The 21730-nt window shown below is 40.6% G+C and overlaps 1 protein-coding gene across 3 annotated transcripts in view; it reads right to left on the bottom strand.

The window, feature by feature from the left end:
- Positions 1-21486, bottom strand: part of UBXN2A (UBX domain protein 2A) — a 48651-nt gene extending 27165 nt beyond the window's left edge. The window contains exons 1-2 of one of the 3 annotated variants that reach the window (XM_006930454.4): positions 21348-21486; positions 9822-9876 (exon numbers count right to left, since the gene is read on the bottom strand). In XM_006930454.4, coding sequence (XP_006930516.1) covers positions 9822-9862 — 41 coding nt within the window. In that variant the 5' untranslated portion in view covers positions 9863-9876; positions 21348-21486. Of the gene's footprint in view, positions 1-9821; positions 9877-13176; positions 13201-21127; positions 21261-21347 lie in introns of those variants that run through there. The other 2 variants (XM_003984460.5, XM_045054872.1) reach the window with 2 other exon arrangements.
- Positions 21487-21730: the final 244 nt, after the last annotated feature.

Here is a 21730-nt window from a genome sequence, read left to right on the forward strand (position 1 = left end):
TCTCTCTGCCCCTAGCCCACTCGCATTCTGTCTCTCTCAAAAATAAATAAACATTAAAAAAAATTTTAAAAATGTTTTAAATGATTTTTAAAATTTTTCAATGTTTATTTGGGGGGGGGGGGGGAGGGAGGAGCAGAGAGAGAGGGAGACACAGCATCTAAAGCAGGCTCCAGGCTCTGAGCTGTCAGCACAGAGCCTGCTGCAGGGCTCCAAATCACAAACTGTGAGATCATGACCTGAGCTGAAGTATGATGCTTAATGACAGCCACGCATGTGCCCCAGTGATGAGAACGTTTAAGATTTACTCCCTCAGCAACTTCCCAATATACAACAGAATATTATTAACTATAGTTGCTATGCTGTATAGTATATCCCCATTACTTATGAGTGGAAATTTGTACCTTTTGAGTCTCTTTGTCCATTTCGCCTACTCCCATCTACTGGTTTTTATTTTGCATTTATGTTTTATTTTGTATTTTTATTTTGCACTATGTTTTTTATGAGAAATGTGTAATTTTTTAAAAATGTTCATTTATTTTTGAGATAGAGACAGAGCAAGAGTGGGGAGGGGCAGAGAGAGAGGGAAACACAGAATCCAAAACTGGCTCCAAGCTCTGAGTTGTCAGTACAGAGCCCAACGAGGGGCTTGAACCCACAAACCGTAAGATCATGACCTGAACCAAAGTCAGATGCTCAACCGACTGAGCCACCCAGGTGCCTCTGTCATAAAAGAAATACTACTGAAGATATTATTTGAAAGAAAAGATGGTTTCTGGTTTATCTTCTTTTAAGTCATACAGAAAATTCATCTATGTAGAAATACAATTTCTCAGATTCCATAAATAATGACAACATTTTTGGAGCTCTCATACTGTGCCAGGAACTGCAAGGTAGATATTCTTATCCACATTTTTATAGATAAGGAAAATGAGTCACAGAAAGGCTAAGTTACGTGAATTTACACAGCTAGTAAGTGACAAAGACAGAATCCAAACCCTGTTAATCCGTCTTCCGCATCTATGCACCTAAGCATGATATGCTATAAAGCTTCTCTCTTTTCTTTTTTAAAATTTTTTTAACGTTTATTTTTGAGACAGAGACAGAGCATGAGCAGGGGAGGGAGAGAGAGAGGGAGAGACACAGAATCTGAAGAGGGCTCCAGGCTCTGAGTTATCACCACAGAACCTGATGCGGGGCTCGAACTCTCGGACCTTCAGATCATGACCTGTGCCGAAGTCGGACACTTAACCGACTGAACCACCCAGGCGCCCCATAAAGCTTCTTTTAATAGCTAACATTTACTGAGCATTTATTATATATTTTAGGAACTATTTTAAGTACTCCACATGAGTTAACTCATTCAACCCGCACACTGACTTAAAAGGCAATTATTTTTATCCCTGTTTAACACGTCAAGAAAAAGCTTAAGCAAGTTGCCCAAGATCACAAAACTATTCGAAAGCAGTTCGAAAACTGAACTCAGGCACCCAATGCCTGTACTCTTAATCACTGTCCTAGACAAAATAGTCATCACTATATTATTATGTGCTGGGGCACCTGGCTGGCTCAGGCAGTAGACAATGTATTTCTTGATCCTGGAGTCATGAGTTCGAGCCCCATGTTGGGAATAAAGATTACTTCATAAAAAATAATAACCTTTAAAAAACTGCCAACACTCAGAGCAATATTTTAATGTAGGCATGCTCTTTTTACTCTTCTAGGTGATCTCTGTATACAAAGATGCTTCATATTATCACAAAGTATTAATTTTATTTTGCATTTATGTTGTCATAAAAGAAATATTAAAATTTTAATGTTCACTATTTTTGAGAGAGAGACAGCACGCGAGCGGGGTGGGGCCTTTCTCAGAGGAAAGACAGGATACTTCTTAATAAAAAGAATCACATGCTGAGACAATTTCTCACAGTACTAATGATTTTCTCGTCTCTTCGGTCAGTACAGCTGTGTAGCAGTAGAGGCTACTGCCTAACAGTTGAGGCTCTGGTGTCTGTGTTTAGGAACTGAGTCACACTGGCTGGGTGAGAAACCTACTAGCCTCTGTGTGATGGGGCTTCCTCATCTGCAAATGCAGATACTACCACCTATCTTTCATGGTTGCTGTGAAGATTAGAAGCAAACACATACAAAAACCTATACCTGATATACAGTTTCTATCAGTACACACACTGGCACACAATATTAGATAATGATATCATTATGACCACTCAATCCTCTCTGGTATTTGTTTTTTTCTGTTCAGAATCAAAGAGGACTTGGGTGCCTCCATCTTGACCTCACTCTCTAATTGGGGTCTTTCCAAAGTGTTTCTTGGCTTTTGCAAAAGACCCTGAGGACAATGCAACCTCCGATAGGAACTGAAACTAGCCCCTTAAGCAACAAGGACTGCCCTCAGCCAGCCAGCCCCTGACAGTGATTGACTCCAACACAATGATCGATTTGACCTTCAATGCCTACCTGCCCAGACCCACACACCTTTGCTGCACATTTTCCTTATATAAACCTGGAAGTATTTTCCGCACTCTGGAGACAATCTTGGAGATGCTAGTCTGCTCTTTCCTGGCTATCTTTCAGGTGTTGGCGTCACAAAATAAATTCCTCTCTTGTTTCACAACCACTCTGCCTTTGGACTTTGTTGGTGGCCAGCGGCCGATCCTGTAGTGTTTGGGACCCCCTGTGCCTCGGCTATAAAAAAGCAGTTTATACTTGATTACTATGTACAAAGCCAATAAAGCTGACCATCTAAAGCAGCTTTACTCCTTTACCTGTTTGATACGTAAATTCTACTAACCTTCATTATGATAATTTAAGCCATTCAAATATCTATTGAGTACCTACCATATGGTAGGTGGTAGGGGACACAAAGATGAGTAAGAAAATAGTCTAGGTTTTTAAAAGGTTCAGAGAACATCCTGTAAAGATGTACAGCTCTATGTCCACAAATTTGATAGCTTAGATAAAATGGACAGTCTTCAAACTTATAATCTACCAAAACTTACATGAGGAGGAAAAGATAATATGCAAAGGCTAGTATCTATTAAGAAAATTGAGGGGCACCTGGGGGCCTCAATTGGTTAAGCATCTGACTCTCGATCTTGGCTCAGGTCATGATCTCATGGTTCCTGAGATTGAGCCCTGCGTCAGGCTCTGCAATGACATTGCAGATCCTGCTTGGGATTCTCTCTCTCTGCTCCTCCTCGGCTAGGGCATGAGCTCCCGGGTTCTCTCTCTCTCTCTCAAAATAAATAAATAAACTTAAAACAAACAAACAAACAAAAAAACTCAGGGTGCCTGGGTGGCTCAGTCAGTTAAGCGTCCAACTAGATTTCTCCTCAGGTCATTATCCCAGGGTCGTGGGATGGAGCCCTGCGTTGGGCTCTGCACTGAGTGTGGAGCCTGCTTAAGATTCTCTCTCCTCTGTCCCTCTCCCCTGCTTGAGCTAAAATAAAAAGAAAAGAAAAAATGAAAATTGAGTCAATAATAATCCTCCAAAACAGAAAGCACCAGACACAAAAGATTTCACTAGTGAATTCTGTTGAGGTTTTGGGGTGATAGTGTGGTTCATGGAGTCCGGAGCTGATGGCGAAGAAAGAATTCTTGAAGATGTTTTTGGGGCAAAAAGGTGATTTTATTAAAGTACTGGGACAGGACCCATGGGCAGGAAGAGCTGCCCCAGATCCATGAAGAGAGACTGGAGTTGGGGGGGGTAAAGTCCAGGGGAAGTTTCCGGTGAGATTTTCATATGCTAAAGAAGACTCACAGGATAGTGGAGGCCCAGCTATTTTCAAACTAAGGTTATTTTTCCCTCCAGCAAAGCATTAGCATTAGAATAGCAGGGAGTTCCTGGAGAAACCTCTGCCTACCTCAAGTACTTGTCAATGGGCTGCAGGTTGTAAGGAAATTTAACTTTATCTGCCATTTCCTTCTGCCTTTGTTTCCCACATCAAATTCTATCAAACATTTAAGAAATTGTACCAATTGTCCACAATTTCTTTCAGAAAATAAAAGCAGAAGGGAACACTTCTAACTCATTCTAGAGGACAGCATGGCTCTACTGCTAAAATCAGACAAAGACATTTCAAGAAAGGGAAACTCAAACAGTATCTCTCATCAATATAGATGCAAAAATACTCCACAAAATATTAGCATTTCTAATCCAACATGTAAAAGGAATTATACACTGCAACCAAGTAGAGTTTTTTTCAGGTATGCAAGGCTGATTCACCATGAGAAAATCAATTAATGTCATCCATCACATCCACACACTGAAGAAGAAAACTCATGACCATATCAACAGATGCGGAAAAAGCAGCTGACAATATCCAACACACACACATGATAAAAACTCTCAGCAGGGGCGCCTGGGTGGCGCAGTCGGTTAAGCGTCCGACTTCAGCCAGGTCACCATCTCGCGGTCCGTGAGTTCGAGCCCCGCGTCAGGCTCTGCGCTGATGGCTCAGAGCCTGGAGCCTGTTTCCAGTTCTGTGTCTCCCTCTCTCTCTGCCCCTCCCCTGTTCATGCTCTGTCTCTCTCTGTCCCAAAAATAAAACATTGAAAAAAAAAAGAAAAAAAAAAAGAAAAAAAAACTCTCAGCAAATTAGGAACAGAGAAGAACTCTCTTAACTTGATAAAGAAAATCTACAAAAACCTACAGCTAACATACTTAATGATAAGAAACTAGATGCTTTCCTCCTAAGATCGGGAGTAAGACAAAGATGTCCCTCCTCACCAGCCCTCTTCAATGCCATATTGGAAATCCTAGCAAAATCAGTAAGATAGATAAAAGAAATAACAGGTATACAGAATGGGAAGGAGGAAGAAATAAAACTGTCTTTCTCTGCATTAGGATTGTCTACACAGAGAATCCCAAATCATCATCAACAACAAACTCCTGGGACTAATAAGTAATTTTAGCAAAGTTTCAGAATACAAGATTAATACACAAAAGCCAAGTGCTTTCTTATACACCAGCAATAACAACTGATATATGGAATTAAAACCACAACAGTAGGGGTACCTAGCTGGTTCAGTTAGAAGAACATGCGACTCGAGTTTGGGGCTGTGGTTCAAGCAACACATTGGGTGTAGAGATTATTTTAAAAAATAAATTAATAATAATAATAATAATAAAGAAATAAAAGTTTAACACTATATGGAGTGCTTGGATGGCTCAGTAGCTAAGCATCTGACTTCGGCTCAGGTCATGATCTCATGGTAAGTGAGTTCAAGCCCCGTGTCAGGCTCTGTGCTAACAGCTCAGAGCCTGGAGTCTGCTTCGGATTCTGTGTCTCCTATCTCTGCCCCTCCCCACTCAAACTCTGTCACTCTCCCTCTCTCAAAAAATAAACATAAAAAAAAAAAGTATAACGCTATATACATCAGCACCATTTCTCAAACCTCACAGAACTGTACAATACAAAGAATGAACCCAATGTAAACTATAGTTGATAATAATGTATCAATATTGGTTCCCAATTGTAACAAAAAAAACTATACTAATACAAGATGTTAATAATAGAAGAAACTGGGGGGGTGGGGGTAGGGGATATGGGAACTGAGTATTTACTGCTCAATATTTATATAAAATTCTTAAAAATAAAGTTTATTAAAACAATTTTTAATGTTTATTTTTGAGAGAGACAGACAGAGTGTGAGCTGGGGAGGGGAAGAGAGAGAGAGGGAGACACAGATTCCAAAACAGGCTCCAGGCTCTGAGCTGTCAGCACAGAGCCCGACAAGGAGCTGGAACCCACAAACCAGGAGATCATGACCTGAGCCACAGTCAGACACTTAACCAACTGAGCTACCAGGCGCCCCCAAAACAAGGTTTATTAATAATATTTTTTTTAAACTTTTTTTTTTTAACATTTATTTATTTTTGAGAGACTGAGAGGTAGAGCATGAGTGGGAGAGGGACAGAGAGAGCAGGAGACATAGAATCAGAAGCAGGCTCCAGGCCCTGAGCTGTCAGCCCAGAGCCCCACGTGGGGCTCAAACTCACAAACTGTGAGATCTTGACCCGAGCCCAAGTCAGAGGCTTAACTGACTGAGCCACCCAGGTGCCCCTGTTAATAATATTTTTTAAAAATGGGGTGCCTGGATGGCTCAGTCGGTTAAACATCCGACTTCGGCTCAGGTCATGATCTCGCGGTTTGTGAGTTCGAGCCCCACATCAGGCTCTGTGCTGACAGCTCGGAGCCTGGAGCCTGCTTCGGATTCTGTGTCTCCCTCTCTCTCTGCTCCTCCCCTGCTCACACTCTGTCTCTGTCTCTCTCAAAAATAAATAAACATTAAAAAAAATTAAAAAATAGTAATATTTTTTAAAAAGAGTATGAAAGACATTCTTGGATGGAAAAAAATGAGAAAGTACACATTTAATTTTTCTTTATAATTCAAAGAATCTCTTTATATTGTACTATATATTAAGCTATAATGCAGCAAAAATCCCATGGGCATATGAATTTACCAGGACTTGCCTTAACACTAAAAGTATCCAGACAATGTTATTATTACATCTATGTTCTCTACTCTGTCACCCTTTCCCTTGTCCTTATCCTCTTATGATACAAATGTCAATCCTCCTCTCCATAATGTGAAAACCAGATTATCAAAGTTGTTATAGCTAAGTAAAAAGTCTTGAAGTTTCAGGAATTCCTCTAATTATAAAAAGTATACAAGTTCAGGAAAGGGACTTTTAAACATCTATTTTGGCTTCTGACTTTCTCATTCACTACAGTGTTCTGAATAAATAAGGTTATCAACTAGCTGTTGCCCAAATGGGTGAAGGATTTGCATCTGTGTATGCTTTATTGGAACACACAGTAAATACAGATCTTCACTATTTTATAGTCTTTGAAATACTGATATACTTAGGAAATCAGTCTTCATTTTGTTTTACTGGACTGCTATTTTTTTTTTTAATGTTCATTTATTTATTTTTGAGAGAGAGAGATGGGGGGCGGAGGAGAGAAAGACAGGGGGAGGGGGAGAGAGGGAGGGAGGGAGGGGGGAGGGAGGGAGCAGCAGGGAGAGAGGGAGGGGGGAGGGAGAGGGAGAGGGAGAAAGAGAAAGAAAGAAACCCAATTAGGCCACGCTGTGTGCACAGAGCATGATCCGGGGCTTGAACTCACAAACCTCGAGATCATGACCTGAGCTGAAATCAAGAGTTGGACACTTAACTAACTGAACCACCCAGGTGCCCCTGGACTGCTACTTCTAACAAAATCTATTTTTGTTAGAAAAAATTTGTTACAACGAAAAGTATAAAATCTAATCCTAATATTTTTGTGTTGATACCTTACTAATTATTTAATTACACTCGAAGTACTGATACATATTACAACATGAATGAAGCTTGAAAACACGTTAAATTAAAAAAGCCAATCACAAAAGACCACATATTGTGTGATTCCATTTATAAGATAAAAATGTCCAGAATAGGTAAATCTATAAAGATAGAAAGTATACTGGTGGTTGTCAGGGGCAGGGTGTAGGACAATGAGTTATGACTACTAATGGGTATGGTGATACAAACGTTATAAAATTGTGGTGAAATTTGTGCGACTCTGTGAATGTACTAAAGCCTGTTGAACTATATACTTTAAATGGATGAATCATATGGTATGTGAATTATGTCTCAATAAAGCTGCTGGGAAGAAAAAAAGTCCTAAGTTAAAATCAGTCATGCCTGGGGCACCTGGGTGGCGCAGTCGGTTAAGCGTCCGACTTCAGCCAGGTCACGATCTCGCGGTCCGTGAGTTCGAGCCCTGCATCGGGCTCTGGGCTGATGGCTCAGGGCCTGGAGCCTGTTTCCGATTCTGTGTCTCCCTCTCTCTCTGCCCCTCCCCCGTTCATGCTCTGTCTCTCTCTGTCCCAAAAATAAATAAACGTTGAAAAAAAAATTAAAAAAAAAATCAGTCATTCCATTTATTTTTGTGCAAGAAAGAGTTAATACAGCAGGCCTAACTGCTGACTGCTATCCTTTGAAAGGTCTGCTTACTTTCCATATGATTCTGGAAAAATTTTTTTAAGTTTATTTATTTATTTTGAGAGCGAGAAAGAGAGAGGCAGAGATGGAGAGAGAGAATCCCAAGCAAGCTCAATGCTGTCAGCCCAGAGCTCAACACGGGGCTCTGTCTCATGAACTGTGAGATCATGACCTGAGCTGAAATCAAGACTCAAGACACTTATCCAGCTGAGCCACCTAGGTGCCCCTGAGTCTGGAATTTTAGTATGTGACGAGCTTCCAATAAGAACCCTAGCCTAGGCATGCCTAGGCTAGGCATCCTCTCAGCAAATCATTAAACCTGGGAGAGGTCTTAGAGGCCCCTGACACAATCTCACAATTATATAGTATCAAATACATAAAACAATAAGTAGTGAGAAAGTAACAAATAATATTTGTTTAGTACAGAAGCATTTACAAAGTATTTGTAAGTATGAAATAAATACTTGTCTGTCTCCTTAAATGGACTATGAATGGAAAAAATTTACTTCAAGTATTTAAAACAAACAGCATAATACAAAAATAAATATTTCACCTTAGATAAGTCAGAATAAAATATTCTACACTGACTGGTAAGAACCATAGACTTTGCACCTACCATTTATGGAATCCCTGATATGTGCTCACTCTCTCTTTTTAAAAATTTTTTTAACATTTATTTATTATTAAGAGACAGAGAGAGAAAAAGCATGAGCATGGGAAGGGCAGAGAGAGGAGACACAGAATCCGAAGGAGGCTCCAGGCTATGTCCTTTCAGCACAGAGTCCAACACGGGGCTCAAACTCTCAAACCACAAGATCATGAACTGAGCTGAAGTCAGACGCCCAACCGACTGAGCCACCCAGGTGCCCTTCTCACTCTCTTTAAAATAAAAATAAATTAAAACATAAATACATACGTATCTTTCAGGTACATACACATATGTATCTCCTGCCTCTGTTTTAGTTTTTATTTATTAATTTTAATTTTTATTTTAGAGACAGAGTGCAAGTTGGGGAGAGGGGCAGAGGAGGACAGAATCCCAAGCAGGCTCCACACTCAGCTCAGAGCCCGATGCAGGGCTTGATCCCATGACTCTGGGCTCATGACCTAAACTGAAATAAAGAGTCAGACATTCAACCAAGGAAGCCACCCAGGCCGGGTGCCTGCCCCACCCCCCGCCCGCCCCTCTGTTTTACTTCAGTTGCTCAAAGGCCAAAGAAATAGTAAAGACAGTGAAAGGATTCAAACTTAGGCTTATCTGACTCCAGAGCCATTTTATTTCCACTATGACTCTAAGACAGTACAACCCAAAAAAGTAAACAGTTCCTGGAATTTCTCACTTAAACAACAGAATATGCGACCAGAGAGAAATTTAACACTTTTTTATTAATAATAAAAACATTTAGGGGTGCCTGGGTGGCTCAGTCGGGTGAGCGCCCGACTTTGGCTCAAGTCATGATCTCACAGTCCTTGAGTTCAAGCCCCGCACTGGGCTCTGTGCTGATAGCTAGGAGCCTGGAGCCTGCTTCAGATTCTGTGTCTCCCTCTCTCTCTGCCCCTCCCCCACTCGTGCTCTCTCTTTCTCTGTCAAAAATAAGTAAAAACATTAAAAAAATTTTTTTAATAATAAAAACATTTAGTAACTTCATTAAAATCCATTCAACGCAGCTTTGAATAAAAATTTACCTTTTAGAATACATTACCTTTAGTTTTTTAACTAAAAGAACCATAATGAAAACATCTACAGTTAGTGAAATGCAGCAAAAATAGAAACTAAGAAAGGCATTAATAACAGAGAAAATTCAAATTAACTTACCATTCTTCTTTGATACTTTCAAGGTTATCTACTTCTTTCATTCTCTTTTGCCTTACTGTAAAAGTAAAAATAAACAAAAGCTAAATTCCTCAATTTAGAATTTTAGATACATGTATTTTTATGCATGAATATTCTCTGACATAAATTATTAGGTACTCCTAAAGTAGCACTGCAAGCGTCTTAAGGACCTGAGTGACCAAACTTGAAGCTCTCATTTTCATCTACAAAGTATAAAAATAATAAAAAATAAATTCTGGAGTCTAATAAGCTTCCAACAAAAGAAATATTTCTTAAAAATTATGATAAAAAATTACAATGTGCCCTTTGGTTTAACAAACAAAAGTGAATGTAACATTCTTATTCTCATTCTTACAATTCCTTGGGGAAGCAAACTGACAAGATGTACAGTATACAATTCATTGGCATCAATTATATTTACAATGTTGTATGGCCACTGCCACTATCCATTTCCAAGAGTTTTTCAACTTCCCAAAAAGAAACTCTGTACCCATTAAACAATAATTCTTTATTCTTCTCTCTTCCCAGTCCCTAGTAATCTCTTTTCTACCTTCTGTCTCTGAGTTTGCCTTGTATTTCACATAAATAGAATCATACAATATTTGTCCTTTTGTGTCTGGCTTATTTCACTTAACATAAACTCATCCTTTTTACAGGTAAATAATATTCCACTGTATGTATATACATTTTGTTTACACATTAATCTGTTGACAGACGTTTGGATTGTTTCCACCTCTTGGCTACTGTGAATTATTTTACATTCCTGCCAGAGTTCTAATTTCTCCACATCCTTGCCTTGTTGTTTTATCATTTTTTTAAGTAATATCCACACCCAACATGGTACTCAAACCCACAACCCCGAGATCAAGAGTAACATGCTCTACTAATGAGCCAGCCAGGCACCCCGTACTTGCTATTTTCTTTTATTGAGGAATACCCATCCTACTAAAGTGGTATCTCATTGCAATTAGGGATGTTGAGAATCTTCTTCATGTGCTTACTGGTCATTTGTCTATACATACCTTCACTGGAGAAAGGTCTGTTCAAGTCCTTTACCCATTTTTTATTTATCTGTTCTATTTTTTATTTTTGCCACTGTTTTTAAGTTGCAATTTTTTAGAACATATTTTAAGTAGTCTCTACACCCAACGTGGGGCTTGAACTCACATCCCTGAGATCGAGAGTCACATGCTCCACCAACTGAGCCAGCCAACCATCCCAAGTTGCATTTTTCTCTATTCACCATTTGCTTGGCTGCTATACACCCTGGATTACTTTCCAGAGTTCTAAGTTGGTTCTAACAGTTACTGCTTGTTTTTCAATGTCTGTGTGGGAACATGAGCTTCAAACTGCTCATCTTGCCATTTTGCTGACATGACCCTCAATTTTAATTAAAAAAATTTTAGCCTCAGACATATTTGGAACTTATCTTAGTTACAGTGACTCCACATGACTGTTTTTATTTAAAAGTCCATCTTTTCCTGGGGTGCCTGGATGGTTTAGTCAGTTGAGCGTCCCATTTTTTATTTCAGCTCAGGTCATGATCCCAGGATCTTGGGAGCCTTATGTTGGGCTCCTTGCTGAGTACAAAGCCTGTTTGGGAGGCTCTCTGAGTGTAGGGCCTCTCTTTGTCTCCCTCTGCCCCTCTCTTCTGCTCCCATATGCTCTCTCGCTCTAAAATAAAAATAAAAGAAAAAATAAAAGTCCACCTTTTCCTAAAAAAATACAATACAGTAAAAAAGTCCATCTTTTTCTGACTTTTTCCTTCAGATCTAACAGTATGGATTTGTGCGTTTTTGTTTTTCAATGAGTTATAATTTATTAATATTATTTATTTTGATTTTCCATTTCCCAGATTTGTCCAGTGGTGGCCCCTTCAAGGTGACTTCAATGTCCTTTTGCTACGTCTTCATAATTCTTTGAGCACTTTCTTACTTTCTGGAGCAAGCAGATGCTCCAAGATCATTTGTTCTTCCTCTGCCCCAGCCCTGGAATCAGACTTTTCTCTAAGGGGCCATGGCTACCCTTTTTTGTTGGAAAATTATATTAAGAAACCAAGATCTGAGTGTGTGTTGCTTCTCGTGTGTCAGTGCTTCCGGGACCTCTCAGTGGACAGATGGCTTGGACTACTTTAAACATTCGTTTGTTTGTTTCTTAACAATATTTTGTTACAAAGGCAAAACAATAATACAAAAAGTTTGGGGAAGACAGAAGATAATCCATAATTTTATTACCTCCAGCAATAACTATTTAAACTTTTGTCTCTCTGTTTCTTCATATACATTCAAACGCATTATTAGTATATTAATAATTCTTATTTCCTGTATTTTTCATTTATGTGCTTTTTCCATTTGACTACATAAACTGCTTCATAAAGATTTTAAAGGACACATATTATCACATCAGGCAGTTATATACCATGACTATTGGGCATTTAGTTCACTTTCAATTTTTCCTAATAAATTCTGTGTATACAGCTAACTTTGTTGTTTCTTTAGATTCCTAGAGATGTGGAAAATCAGGGTCAAAAGATGAATATTTCTGCGACATGTAAATAGTGTACCTCTATTTAAAAACGTAAGCAGAGGGGCGCCTGGGTGGCGCAGTCGGTTAAGCGCCCGACTTCAGCCAGGTCACGATCTCGCGGTCCGTGAGTTCGAGCCCCGCGTCGGGCTCTGGGCTGATGGCTCAGAGCCTGGAGCCTGTTTCCAATTCTGTGTCTCCCTCTCTCTCTGCCCCTCCCCCGTTCATGCTCTGTCTCTCTCTGTCCCAAAAATAAATAAAATAAAAAACGTTGAAAAAAAAAATTAAAAACGTAAGCAGATCCAGAGCACCTTGGTGGCTCATTTGGTTAAGTGTCCAACTCTCGATTTTGGCTCAGGTCATGATCTCATGGTTTGTGGATTTGAGCCGTGTCGGGTTCTGTTCTGACAGCATGGAGCCTGCTTGGGATTCTCTGTCTCCCCCGTCTCCCCCTGCCTGCTTGCTCTCTCCCCCAAAAATAAATAAATAAAATAAACATAAAAAATAAAGTAAAATAAAAATTTAAGCACATCTGAATAGAAGGCAAACATGCTAATAGCCACTGAAGATCCACCAGACCTATCCTAAAAATCTCCCAAGTAATTTACCAGGTAAATTTAATCTGGTAAGTGAGGATCTGGCAGCAGCCAGATAAAATCAGTCTGACTTCCTGCTGCTAATGGAGCTGTGCCATAACCACAGCAACTTGTGTTGAGCACTAATTCCCACTTAGTGTCTGTTCTGCTAGGAATTAAAGTAGGATAGTGGAATCTGCTCTGCAAAATATCCTATCAGTGAAAGTTGTTTTAAATACCTCTAATTTTGGGGCGCCTGGGTGGCGCAGTCGGTTAAGCGTCCGACTTCAGCCAGGTCACGATCTCGCGGTCCGGGAGTTCGAGTCCCGCGTCGGGCTCTGGGCTGATGGCTCAGAGCCTGGAGCCTGCTTCCGATTCTGTGTCTCCCTCTCTCTCTGCCCCTCCCCCGTTCATTCTCTGTCTCTGTCTCCAAAATAAATAAACGTTAAAAAAAAAAAATTAAAAAAAAAAATTAAATACCTCTAATTTTAATTATGAATTGACTATGAGTTGATGGAAAATTTATTTGTTGGCCTTGTCATGAGAAAATTGTGAAAAATTCTGTAAGACAGGGAGAAACTGAAAGGGAAGGAAAAAGGAGGAAACACAATGGGGCTGAGGAGTACGGAATATAAAGCAAAGGACAGCACCTTCAAGGCCATCCCCGACAGTAGCTTCACGCTCTGCCTTGTAGCTAGAGGGCAAGGTAGGATTCATGAAAGCCACACCATCTGAGAGGATGGCGTCCAACAACTAAAGCAAACTGGATGACTCTATTATCACAAGTGAGCTATTCTGTATTTCCAAAAGACTTCTGTAATGCTCTTCAAAATTATTCCCTAGACCTACAGCTGTGTTAGACAAATTCTGTGTATACAGCTTACTTTGTTGTTCTTTCAAAGGATCTTAGTCAATATTTATTAAATTAAATATATACATATTATGTATGTATGTACACATATACATATACGTATATATGTATATATATTTAATACATATATTAAATGTATATGTATATATTAAACATAAGGCATTAGGCATTCGATTTACAAATAAACCAGACAAGAAAATTTTTTTATATCATTAATTTATAACATCTTAAATAGATTATATGAGTAAACTATAGGCGTTAAAAATGCAGCCATAAAAATGATTGTTAGGGGCGCCTGGGTGGCTCAGTTGGTAAGGTGTCTGACTCTTGATTTCGGCTCAGGTCATGATTTCATGGGTCGTAAGACAGAGCCCCACGTCAGGCTATGAGCTGACAGCGCGAAGCCTGCTTGGGATTCTCTCTCTCACTCTCTCTCTGACCCTTCCCCTGCTCGTGCATGTGTGCTCTCTCAAAATAAATAAACTTTAAAAAAATGTTTTAGGGGCGCCTGGGTGGCGCAGTCGGTTAAGCGTCCGACTTCAGCCAGGTCACGATCTCGCAGTCCATGAGTTCGAGCCCCGTGTCAGGCTCTGGGCTGATGGCTCGGAGCCTGGAGCCTGTTTCCAATTCTGTGTCTCCCTCTCTCTTTGACCCTCCCCTGTTCATGCTCTGTCTCTCTCTGTCCCAAAAATAAATAAAAACGTTGAAAAAAAATTTTTTTAATAAAAAATAAAAAAAATTAAAAAAAGTTTAAAAAAAACGACTGTTAAATGTAAGATATAATATTGTCAATATTCTTTTGAGTTTGCAATGTTTATTATAGTTATTACACAAATATGAACATACCATCTCTGGACCAAGGATGAACCTGAGGTCTAAAAGGGGGAAAAATAGTGTATATTTTTACTTATCGTATGGAAAAAAATGAGCTAAACTATTAAAAGAATGTGAGAAGGTAAAAGGGGTAAACAAAAGACGGCTAAAATGGTTATCTATCTATCCTAATAGCAATATGAAAAGCAATGTTCAAAATAACTCAAAATGTACATTGTAAAGAAATACGACTGTACATAACACAAGAAACAGCTATGAGTTCAAAGTAGTTGTACTTAAAGAATAGGTGCATTTTTAGGTTTCTAACACTACTGTCTTTTAAACTATGTGTATATATTATTTTGATTTAAAAAATTAAAAAATCTCTTACTTCTAAAACTAATTGCTTTCCTTTAAAACAATTCTTTCTTTTCAGGCACCCAACTTCCAACTTCAGTTCAGGACATGATCTCACAATTTGTGGGTGTGAGCCCCACATTGGGCTCTCTGCTGTCAGCACAGAGCCAGCTTACTATCCTCTGTCCCCCTCTCTCTGCACCTCCCCCACTTGTGCCTGCACTCTCTCCCTTTCTCTTAAATAAACTTAAAAAAAAAAAAATTCTTCCCTTTCTGAGGCACCTGGGTGGCTCAGTGGGTTAAGCAACCGACTTTGGCTCAGGTCATGATTTCACTGTTTGTGGGTTTAAGCCCCGTGACAGGCTCTGTGCTGATCGCTCAGAGCCTGGAGCCTGTTCAGATTCTGGGTCTCCCTCTCTGTCTACTCCTCCCCTGCTCACCCTGCTCATTCACTGTCTCTGTCTCTAAAAAATAAATAAATGTCGGGGCGCCTGGGTGGCGCAGTCGGTTAAGCGTCCGACTTCGGCCAGGTCACGATCTCGCAGTCCGTGAGTTCGAGCCCCGCGTCGGGCTCTGGGCTGATGGCTCAGAGCCTGGAGCCTGCTTCCGATTCTGTGTCTCCCTCTCTCTCTGCCCCTCCCCCGTTCATGCTCTGTCTCTCTGTCCCAAAAATAAATAAACGTTAAAAAAAAAATTAAATAAATAATTAAATAAATAAATGTCAAAAATAAATAATAAAACGTACAGAAAACAGAGAAAAACATAAAACACCCACCCCAACCATTCAGAGGTCAGGAAAGTTTTAATTTGGACTTATTTACTTCTTTTTTAAGAAATAAAGCATTATATGGGGCGCCTGGGTGGCTCAGTCAGTTGAGCGTCCGACTTCAGCTCAGGTCACGATCTCGCGGTCCATGAGTTCAAGCCCTGAGTCGGGCTCTGGGCTGATGGCTCAGAGCCTGGAGCCTGCTTCGGATTCTGTGTCTCCCTCTCTCTCTGCCCCTCCCCTGTTCATGCTCTGTCTCTGTCTCAAAAATAAACGTTAAAAAAAATTAAAAAAAAAATAAAGCATTATAGAATTGAATACAATTTCACTTAAAATTTAAATGGTATGTCTTAAATATGTGCATTTCATGGCATATTAATTATACCTAAATAAAGCTGTTAAAAACATTAAAAAATGTAGAGCCAAAGATTCCAACCCTCGTGGACATTACATCCTGGTGGTGCTGTTTTTCACTTGACAGTTTTCTAACATTATTTTCAACTACTCTAAATAATCCCTTAGTTTGGATATGATCCTTATTGTCTCATAAACATTATACTTTTTTGTTCATACATAACCATCCTTGTGGGCATTCAAATCCTAACTATCCTTCAAGTCACAGCTCAAGATCCGTGTCTACCATAAACTCTTTGTTTTTTTTTCGTTAAGAAATACGACTGTACGTATCAGAAGAAACAGCTATGAGTTCAAAGTAGTTGTACTTAGAGAAAAAGAATGGGTGCATTTTTAGGTTTTATAAAGGTAAAATATGTATTTTTAGAGGTTTATTTTTGAGAGAGAGAGCTCGAGATGGGGAGGGACAGAGAGAGAAGGAGACCGACAATCCAAAGCAGGCTCTGGCTGACAGCAGAAACCTTGAACTCAAGAACTGTGAGATCCATGACCTAAGCTGAAGTCCCACGCTCAACCGACTAAGACATCCAGGAGCCCCAAGTAAGATATTATACCTGTACTAATACTCCTCTCCCAAAGCATGTAGATTTTTGGTATTTAAGTCGTATTATCTGATACTGATTCCTGTTGTTTCTTTTGTGTTTTTTAGTTGCCTCTACTGGATCCAAGAACCTTGAGCACAGGTATGGTGACTTACACATTTCGTGTTTCTTCCAAGTGCCTAGCTGAGTGCAAACCAAAGAGGAGCCATCCCTAAAGTATGTCACCATGTTTCCCTTTAACAGGTTATTGCTTTCTAGCAAACTGCTAATATTTTTCATCATTTCATAATTGTAAGCTACTAATAAATGGGTTTTATTTGTTTTATGAAAGCAATAGAGAATGAAGAAGACCTTGTGTTCAAACTGACTTGTACTGGAGTACTGGGTACATATCATTTTTGAGCTGGGTGAGTTCATCGTTATTTACCTTCTCTAAGCTCCAGTTGCCTAAACCTGTAACATAGGGATGACTGTCATCCTCACAAGCTTGTTTCGAGGAGTAGAATACTAAGAATATGATAATGTTTGCTCCTGTCTCTTTTCTGATCCCTCCGTCATAATCTGTTACAAGGACTGGTAAGAATCATTTTATGGCTTAGTGTTAAGTTTCAATTTCAACATGGCTATGAAACTTTAGTTTTGATTTCACTAATGAAACTTCTAAAAACGTTTATACATTTACTGAACCTTCCACCACCGTGTACAAGGCTCTGGTTTAGAACTAATGAAAGAAGGGTTAATAGCACAGAGTCTACACTATCAGGGAGTTTACAGACTAACAAGAAAAAAATATACTGAATTACTGATTGCAAACATGGCATAGAATTATTAAGTAAAAACTGAATCTAAAATAGATATAAAGGCACCAGTATTTCAATATTTCCCACCATAATCAGTAATATGTAAGTAAGCCACGTAAAATCTATTTATATCAACTGAGTGAGCTTCTACAATCATCAGTCATGGGACACAAATGAACTGAAGTCATGTACTATACTACAGAGAATTTAAAAAGCCACCTGACAAATGTCTAAGTCACCAGCATGAAGCTCAGTATCAGAAGGGACAGATGAATAGAATTTCCTTCATTTTGTTCAGTTTGCTTCCAATTAGTACCACTACCATCTTATATTTGTATTGTGTATCACAGTTTACCAAACACCTTCCCAATTATTATCCCACTTACTCCCAACAACTGCAGTTATAAAATCAGTCAGGAGACAGAGGAGATTGAGCTTTTTGGCACATATCCACCGAAAGGAAAACCCAGTCAAAGTAAGACTTAGACTACCAAGAAAAAGTCTTTTCAATGTATACATTAAAATTCAAACAAAAAATTTGCATAATACTGATTTTACTTAGGTTTTGTAAACATACATGACAGGCTACATTTTTTTTTTTTAAGATTAAGGTTTTGCATCAAGATATTATACCACTGGGTATGCTATCTTTATGCAGAAGCTGAAGTTTCTCTTTCTCCTTAAGGATAAAGCCATTCCTGGCATTAAACACAGGGTAAAGGAACCGATGGATCACATTTCAGTGGGTTCTTTTCACTTCGCTCTTCAGGTCTCCAAGCCTCCAAGAGCAAACTATGGTAGTATCAAAATCAAACACTTTAAAAGACAGTTTATTTGTGTATTTAGTGAATTCTAGTTAACTATTAAATAATAAAAATTCAAAAATTATGGGAAGTTTGAGCTTATCTTAGTTGCAATCACAGTACTTGAAAAAAAATACATATTTGTCTTCTTCTAGAAGAACTGTTAATGTGGAAGTTCTATGCTCCCAAGGACCAAAGTGACAGTGACAAAAGTAATTTAAATGAGAAATTCTAGGGGGAAGGGGACACTTTGGCAGAGATTGTCAAGGTCACTGAGGCAGCCATACTTTGACATCAAGACATTCTCATTCCAGGGCTCCATACTGAAGTGTTATCTACCTTGCAATACCTAGCTCAAATACAATTTCCCCTAGAAAACCTTCCACAATTACTCTGAAAGATGGAAACATAAAATTATTAACACAGAGAGGAGAGATCAGCTATGTACCCTTAGGACACATACTATCTTAACAGTCACAACTCTAGGACCAAATATCACCTCTTGGTGGTTTTCTCCCATCTATTCCCATCCCCATACAATGCAGTTTCTACACAGAAAGTTTTCTTTTTTTCTTTTCTTTTTCAAGTAAACGCTACTCCTAACATGGGGCTCAAACTCACAACCCTGAGATCAAGGGTTCCATGCTCTACCACAGAGCCAGCCAGGAGCTCCCAGGGTTGACTTTTTAAGATACAAATTTGACTGAGGAGCACCTGGCTGCTCCCTGGTTGAGCATGCAACTCTTGACCTCAGGATTGTAAGTTTGAGCCCCGCGTTGGGTGTAGAGTATTCCTTAAAAATAAAATCTTTAAAAAAAAAAAAAAAAAAAAAGACTGCAATTTACCTGCTTAAAACCCTTCAATGACCACCCACGCTCTTCAAACAAGGTCCACATACGTTGGGTAATATTACAGAGTTCACGTACTCTTCTCTCACTATATTTGGGTGGTTTGAAAATTTTGCTATGAAAGTTTAAGAGACGGGTGCTGGTTGGCTCAGTAGGTTGGGTAGCTGACTTCAGGTCATGATCCTGCACTCTGTGGGTTCAAGCCCCATGTTGGGCTCTGTGCTGTCAGCTCAGAGCCTGGAGCCTGCTTCAGATTCTGTGTGACTCCCTCTCTCTCAGCTCCTCCCCCACTCACACTGTCTCGCTCTCAAAAATAATCATTAAAACAAATTTTTAAAAAAAGTTTAAGAGAAAGAAATAAACAGCCGGTCCCAAATACCTAACGCTGCTTAAAAGACCTGGCATCGTATCTCTGGCTCCCTTTTGCATTCTACACTCAATCCAACTGCTGTGACCTTTCAGTTGGGTAAATTTCCCCAGCCTCCTTCAGTGGAACAGATTCTACTTTCTTCCCTCCTTTGGGAGTTACCTTCACCTAATTCCTATTTACCCATAATATGTTAGGTGGTAGACTGCTTTCCTAAGAAAACTTTACCTGACTTTCCCAGCTGGTTATCCACTTGTTACATATTCTCACAACCTGCTACATTCTTTCTTTTTAAGCCTCTATGTAGGTTTATTGGCATTTACAGTTGAGCCTTGAACAATACAGGTTTGAGCTATGCAGGACTACATATATGCAGTTTTTTTTTTATAAACGCAGTACATTACTGTAAATGTATTTTCTCTTACGATTTTCTTCATAACATTTTCTTTCCTCTAGCTTACTTTATTGTAAGAATACAGCATAATGCATATAATACACAAAATGGTGTTAATCAACTGTTTACATTATTGGTAAGGCTTTTGGTCAACAGGTTATTAGTAGTTAAGTTTTTGGGTAATCAGAATTCATACAGATTTTCACCGTGTGGGGGTTGGCACCCCTAACAGTCCCACCATTGTTCAAGGGGCAACTGATACTTGTGTGATTAGTTGTTTAATATGTTCCCCCCCATAACAATGTAAAGTCCATAAGCAAAATCTATAGAGGTCACCATAGTATTGTGGGCACTCACCATACAGTAGGTGCTAAAAAATTCTGAATGACAAATTAAGTAATTAACATTAAATATTGGGTAAAGTATCCATGTATTTATCGCAGTGCAGGGCTAAGAGTCAGTTCTCAATACTTTGTTTTCCGCATTCTGCCTTGTATCATTATTATTCGCGTGCTTAATCAGTCCCTCCAGCCTGCACACCATTCGTACCCGTTTTTGGATGCCAACACTAACTTTAGTGGTATAAACAGGTGCTCAACATTCACTGAGTTTAACTGCCTTTAAAATCAATACGCCTTTTAGCATATTTACATAGAAGACGCAACATCAACTTAAAGAGCTTTCCCCATTAAAAACTAAACTGTAATTCAAAAACTTATCAACACTCCCCAAACACACTTGAGCCATGACTTTAAAACAAGGAGGCCGATGTTCACGTCGTTTACACAATGTCATACTTTCCAGTTTCACACTGACATCAAAAAGACTGTCAGTTTCCTGATTTTCTTTTCATCATCTCAAATTAAGTACGAAGAAATCGATGCTGGACACCACTCTAACGTTCCTTATCGCTAACAAGAAACTGCGAGCGGAAAAGAAAGAGACGCACACTTTTAAAAAATGAAACCTGGAAAACAGCGAACACGAAACCTACAAAAGAGTGTTGTGGGAGACTGGTAACGAAGCTACCTAAGAAACGGCCCCCGCAAACAAACGTGCCATTTCGGCACAGTGCTCCTGCAGGGCACGTCTTTGGAAATGGGGGCATTCGAACGCTCCTGACTCGAAGTTTCCGAGTACCGTCAGAACGGAAGCCCTCCGCTGGGCTCGTACGCAGGAAGCAAGCGCAGGCTGCAGGCCCGAGTCGCGGCTCACCTGAGCTGGCCAGGAGTCTCGCCCCGGCCGCCGCCGCCAGCGTCGCCGAAACCGTCCGGATCCAGGGCCCGCCGAGACCAACACCCAGACAAGCGCCACGGCTCAGCCGGACCCAACGACCCCAGCGCCCCCGCCCGGGAGACGCCGGCCCACGCCCGGCGGCCAGCGGATGCCCCAGCCCCTCGCCCGGCCGAACGCGGCGCGGCCCCAGCACACTCACCTCTGGGCGTGGCCGCCTCGCGGCCGCGTCCTCAGTTGGCTCAGGGGCCGCGGGCGCCACCGCTGCTGGCGGGCTGGAGGCCCTGAGACCCGCGGAGGCTCCCGGGCCGCGCAGCCGGCGCCCGGCCCGCCTCCCGGGGTCTCCGCCGCGCGGCGCCGAGCGCGCGCCGAGCTGGCTCTGCGCAGCCCCGAGAGCGCGCGCGCGCGCGCGCGGGAGGGCGGGGCCGGCAGCCGCCTCCGCCGCAGGGCTCGGCGCTACCCGAGCTCATGGCGGCCGCCGCCTGCCTGCACCCGGCGCCTCCGCTAGCTGCCTTTTGACCCCGCGCGGAACGTGCTGGCTGCGAGGTGCGGGCTCCACCGAGGACCCAGCGGCTGCCTCCCTCT

Source organism: Felis catus, chromosome A3, assembly GCF_018350175.1.
Source record: "Felis catus isolate Fca126 chromosome A3, F.catus_Fca126_mat1.0, whole genome shotgun sequence".
In the NCBI taxonomy this organism is placed as follows: Eukaryota; Metazoa; Chordata; class Mammalia; order Carnivora; family Felidae; genus Felis; species Felis catus.